This window comes from Oncorhynchus masou, unplaced genomic scaffold (assembly GCF_036934945.1).
Source record: "Oncorhynchus masou masou isolate Uvic2021 unplaced genomic scaffold, UVic_Omas_1.1 unplaced_scaffold_2697, whole genome shotgun sequence".
NCBI lineage: Eukaryota > Metazoa > Chordata > Actinopteri > Salmoniformes > Salmonidae > Oncorhynchus > Oncorhynchus masou.
In genome coordinates, this window is record NW_027009131.1 from 70 (window position 1) to 6033 (window position 5964).

At 47.5% G+C, this 5964-nt stretch overlaps 1 protein-coding gene across 1 annotated transcript; it reads left to right on the plus strand.

Annotated features, from left to right (window-relative positions):
- Nucleotides 1-1271: 1271 nt before the first annotated feature.
- On the plus strand, nucleotides 1272-2556 carry LOC135533834 (large ribosomal subunit protein eL32-like; the record flags this gene model as incomplete). Its single annotated transcript, XM_064961049.1, has 2 exons — nucleotides 1272-1453; nucleotides 2377-2556. Coding segments are annotated over 2 exons (342 nt in total), but the record flags the coding sequence as incomplete, so codon positions are not given.
- Nucleotides 2557-5964: the final 3408 nt, after the last annotated feature.

The following is a 5964-nucleotide window of genomic DNA, read 5'->3' on the forward strand; positions in this document are numbered from 1 at the left end:
TCAGGTGAACGGTCTGTCTTAACTGTCCTACGCCCTTACCTGACCAGTTTAGGGTGAACGGTCTGTCTTAACTGTCCTACGCCCTTACCTGACCAGTTTAGGTGAACGGTCTGTCTTAACTGTCCTACGCCCTTACCTGACCAGTTTAGGTGAACGGTCTGTCTTAACTGTCCTACGCCCTTACCTGACCAGTTCAGGTGAACGGTCTGTCTTAACTGTCCTACGCCCTTACCTGACCAGTTCAGGTGAACGGTCTGTCTTAACTGTCCTACGCCCTTACCTGACCAGTTTAGGTGAACGGTCTGTCTTAACTGTCCTACGCCCTTACCTGACCAGTTCAGGTGAACGGTCTGTCTTAACTGTCCTACGCCCTTACCTGACCAGTTCAGGTGAACGGTCTGTCTTAACTGTCCTACGCCCTTACCTGACCAGTTCAGGTGAACGGTCTGTCTTAACTGTCCTACGCCCTTACCTGACCAGTTTAGGTGAACGGTCTGTCTTAACTGTCCTACGCCCTTACCTGACCAGTTTAGGTGAGCGGTCTGTCTTAACTGTCCTACGCCCTTACCTGACCAGTTTAGGTGAACGGTCTGTCTTAACTGTCCTACGCCCCTTACCTGACCAGTTTAGGTGAACGGTCTGTCTTAACTGTCCTACGCGGTCCTTACCTGACCAGTTCAGGTGAACGGTCTGTCTTAACTGTCCTACGCCCTTACCTGACCAGTTTAGGTGTCTGTCCTTACCTGACCAGTTTAGGTGAACGGTCTGTCTTAACTGTCCTACGCCCTTACCTGACCAGTTCAGGTGAACGGTCTGTCTTAACTGTCCTACGCCCTTACCTGACCAGTTCAGGTGAACGGTCTGTCTTAACTGTCCTACGCCCTTACCTGACCAGTTTAGGTGAACGGTCTGTCTTAACTGTCCTACGCCCTTACCTGACCAGTTCCAGGTGAACGGTCTGTCTTAACTGTCCTACGCCCTTACCTGACCAGTTCAGGTGAACGGTCTGTCTTAACTGTCCTACGCCTGACCAGTTTAGGTACCTGACCAGTTTACCTGACCAGTTCAGGTGAACGGTCTGTCTTAACTGTCCTACGCCCTTACCTGACCAGTTTAGGTGAACGGTCTGTCTTAACTGTCCTACGCCCTTACCTGACCAGTTTACGGTCTGTCTTAACTGTCCTACGCCTTACCTGACCAGTTTAGTCAGCTGGCTACTGCAGGATATCACCTTACTACTCGCCTCACTTATGTTTTTATCTTTTTTGTAGCAAAACTGGCGAAAACCCCGTGGTATCGACAACCGGGTGCGGCGGCGCTTCAAGGGCCAGATGCTGATGCCCAACATCGGCTACGGCAGCAACAAGAAGACCAAACACATGCTGCCCTCCGGCTTCAGGAAGTTCCTGGTGCACAACATCAGAGAGCTGGAGGTCCTCATGATGAGCAACAAGTATGTTCCCATATTTATTTCTTCCTTTCTCTGAACGTGTACACTTGCGCTCTCCCCCGTCACGTCTTTAAAAGCATTGGATTGGTGTACGCATTGACTGGATGAGCTTTTCAGCATTGTTAAATACGTGACAAGAAGGGTTCAGAAATGGAATCCCACCTGTGATCATTCAGCGGGGCTGCGTTCAGCTCAGCGGGGCTGCGTTCAGCTCAGCGGGGCTGCGTTCAGCTCCAGCGGGGCTGCGTTCAGCTCAGCGGGGCTGCGTTCAGCTCAGCGGGGCTGCGTTCAGCAGGGCACCACGTTTGTGGAACATTCACCTTAGAAAATATGTTATACAACTCCATATAATAGACATGTATAATAAGGAGTCCTGTTGGCTTTATTCATGACAGTTCATGAACAACGTTTGGGTTGCCTACTGAACGTAGCCCAGGGGTAGAAAGTAGACTGATGGTTCAGCATGTGGTGCAATGTTATGGTTTGGTTTGTCTTAAGTCTTGTGAATCTTTTTCTTAGAATCCTATTCATTAATTTTGAGGTGTTCATTCAAGTGCAATATTTCATTTTGGCTTATGTTTGTGTCCTAGCCTGGTTAAAAACAGCCGGATCTCACAGTAGCTCACATTCTGAAATGAAATAGGGGGGTCGCGGTCTGTCTGCTTGACCAGGCTATGTGGATTAACCCTTGTGCATGTGTGTCCTGTAGATGTCCTGCATATAATGACTTATAAATTTAGTTAAGTCTAATTCCATTTGAATTACATAAGCATTGAGGAATTAGAATTTCGTGGTTTACTTCCTGAATTGAAATTTAATCGACCCCTAACCCTGATGACATCCAGTTGTTTCCGGAGAAATGAAATCTCCCCTTTTTCACCCTCTTGTGTCTTGTTACTATAACCATCTCCCTACCCCCTCCCCAGGACTCATGCTGCAGAGATAGCCCACAACGTGTCGTCTAAGAACAGGAAGTTGATTGTGGAGAGGGCAGCTCAGCTGGCCATCAAGATCACCAACCCCAACGCCAGGCTACGCAGCGAGAACACGAGTGATCTGGGACCACGACTCTTCGTCTTTCAATAAATGATCTATACACCTGTCAATAGTATTTACTGTATGTGCCTGTTATATTAGGGTGGGGGTCATAATGCATTATAATGGCTTTAGTGTGATATATTAGGGTGGGGGGGTCATAATGCATTATAATGGCTTTAGTGTGATATATTAGGGTGGGGGGTCATAATGCATTATAATGGCTTTAGTGTGATATTAGGGTGGGGGTCATAATGCATTATAATGGCTTTAGTGTGATATATTAGGGTGGGGGGGTCATAATGCATTATAATGGCTTTAGGGTGGGGGGGGGGTCATAATGCATTATAATGGCTTTCGTGTGATAGGGTGGGGGGTCATAATGCTTTATAATGGCCTTAGGGTGGGGGGGGGTCATAATGCTTTATAATGGCCTTAGGGTGGGGGGTCATAATGCATTATAATGGCTTTAGGGTGGGGGGTCATAATGCTTTATAATGGCTTTAGGGTGGGGGGTCATAATGCTTTATAATGGCTTTAGGGTGGGGGGGGTCATAATGCATTATAATGGCTTTAGGGTGGGGGGGGTCATAATGCATTATAATGGCCTTATGGTGGGGGGGGGTCATAATGCTTTATAATGGCTTTAGGGTGGGGGGGTCATAATGCATTATAATGGCTTTCGTGTGATAGGGTGGGGGTCATAATGCTTTATAATGGCCTTAGGGTGGGGGTCATAATGCATTATAATGGCCTTAGGGTGGGGGGGGTCATAATGCTTTATAATGGCCTTAGGGTGGGGGGTCATAATGCTTTATAATGGCCTTAGGGTGGGGGGTCATAATGCTTTATAATGGCCTTAGGGTGGGGGGGGTCATAATGCATTATAATGGCCTTAGGGGTGGGGGGTCATAATGCTTTATAATGGCCTTAGGGTGGGGGGTCATAATGCTTTATAATGGCCTTAGGGTGGGGGTCATAATGCATTATAATGGCCTTAGGGTGGGGGGTCATAATGCTTTATAATGGCCTTAGGGTGGGGGGGTCATAATGCTTTATAATGGCCTTAGGGTGGGGGGGGTCATAATGCATTATAATGGCTTTAGGGGGTCATAATGGGGGTCATAATGCTTTATAATGGCCTTAGGGTGGGGGGTCATAATGCATTATAATGGCTTTAGGGTGGGGGGGAGTCATGCATTATAATGGCCTTAGAGTGGGGGGGGTCATAATGCATTATAATGGCCTTAGGGTGGGGGGAGTCATAATGCATTATAATGGCCTTAGGGTGGGGGGGGTCATAATGCTTTGTAATGGCCTTAGGGTGGGGGGTCATAATGCATTATAATGGCCTTAGGGTGGGGGGTCATAATGCATTATAATGGCCTTAGGGTGGGGGGGTCATAATGCTTTATAATGGCCTTAGGGTGGGGGGTCATAATGCATTATAATGGCCTTAGGGTGGGGGTCATAATGCTTTATAATGGCCTTAGGGTGGGGGGGGTCATAATGCATTATAATGGCCTTAGGGTGGGGGGGTCATAATGCTTTATAATGGCCTTAGGGTGGGGGTCATAATGCATTATAATGGCCTTAGGGTGGGGGGGTCATAATGCTTTATAATGGCCTTAGGGTGGGGGGGTCATAATGCTTTATAATGGCCTTAGGGTGGGGGGGTCATAATGCATTATAATGGCCTTAGGGTGGGGGGTCATAATGCTTTATAATGGCCTTAGGGTGGGGGGTCATAATGCTTTATAATGGCCTTAGGGTGGGGGGGTCATAATGCATTATAATGGCCTTAGGGTGGGGGGGTCATAATGCTTTATAATGGCCTTAGGGTGGGGGGGTCATAATGCTTTATAATGGCCTTAGGGTGGGGGGGTCATAATGCATTATAATGGCCTTAGGGTGGGGGGGTCATAATGCTTTATAATGGCCTTAGGGTGGGGGGGGGGTCATAATGCATTATAATGGCCTTAGGGTGGGGGGGGGTCATAATGCTTTATAATGGCCTTAGGGTGGGGGGGGTCATAATGCATTATAATGGCCTTAGGGTGGGGGGGTCATAATGCATTATAATGGCCTTAGGGTGGGGGGGGTCATAATGCATTATAATGGCCTTAGGGTGGGGGGTCATAATGCTTTATAATGGCCTTAGGGTGGGGGGGGGGTCATAATGCATTATAATGGCCTTAGGGTGGGGGGTCATAATGCTTTATAATGGCCTTAGGGTGGGGGGTCATAATGCATTATAATGGCCTTAGGGTGGGGGGGTCATAATGCTTTATAATGGCCTTAGGGTGGGGGGTCATAATGCATTATAATGGCCTTAGGGTGGGGGGTCATAATGCTTTATAATGGCCTTAGGGTGGGGGGGTCATAATGCATTATAATGGCCTTAGGGTGGGGGGGGGTCATAATGCTTTATAATGGCCTTAGGGTGGGGGGGTCATAATGCATTATAATGGCCTTAGGGTGGGGGGGGGGGGTCATAATGCTTTATAGTGGCCTTAGGGTGGGGGGTCATAATGCATTATAATGGCTTTCTTGTGATAGGGTGGGGGGGGTCATAATGCATTATAATGGCTTTAGGGTGGGGGGGGTCATAATGCATTATAATGGCTTTAGGGTGGGGGGGTCATAATGCTTTATAATGGCTTTAGGGTGGGGGGATCATAATGCTTTAATGGCTTTAGTGTGATAGGGTGGGGGGGTCATAATGCATTATAATGGCCTTAGGGTGGGGGGGGGTCATAATGCATTATAATGGCTTTAGGCTGGGGGGGTCATAATGCTTTATAATGGCCTTAGGGTGGGGGGTCATAATGCTTTATAATGGCCTTAGGGTGGGGGGGGTCATAATGCTTTATAATGGCCTTAGGGTGGGGGGGGTCATAATGCATTATAATGGCCTTAGGGTGGGGGGGTCATAATGCTTTATAATGGCCTTAGGGTGGGGGGGTCATAATGCATTATAATGGCCTTAGGGGTGGGGGGGTCATAATGCTTTATAGTGGCCTTAGGGTGGGGGGGTCATAATGCATTATAATGGCTTTCGTGTGATAGGGTGGGGGGGGTCATAATGCATTATAATGGCCTTAGGGTGGGGGGTCATAATTCATTATAATGGCCTTAGGGTGGGGGGAGTCATAATGCATTATAATGGCTTTAGGGTGATATATTAGGGTGGGGGGGTCATAATGCATTATAATGGCTTTAGTGTGATATATTAGGGGGTCTTAATGCATTATGTCGGCTTTAGGGTTTATTTTTTTTATTTTACCTTTATTTAACTAGGCAAGTCGGTTAAGAACAAATTCTTATTTTCAATGACGGCCTAGGAACAGTGGGTTAACTGCCTGTTCAGGGGCAGAACGACAGAGTTGTACCTTGTCAGCTCGGGAGTTTGAACTCGCAACCTTCCGGTTACTGGTGTGATATATTAGGGGGTCTTAATGCATTATGACGGCTTTAAG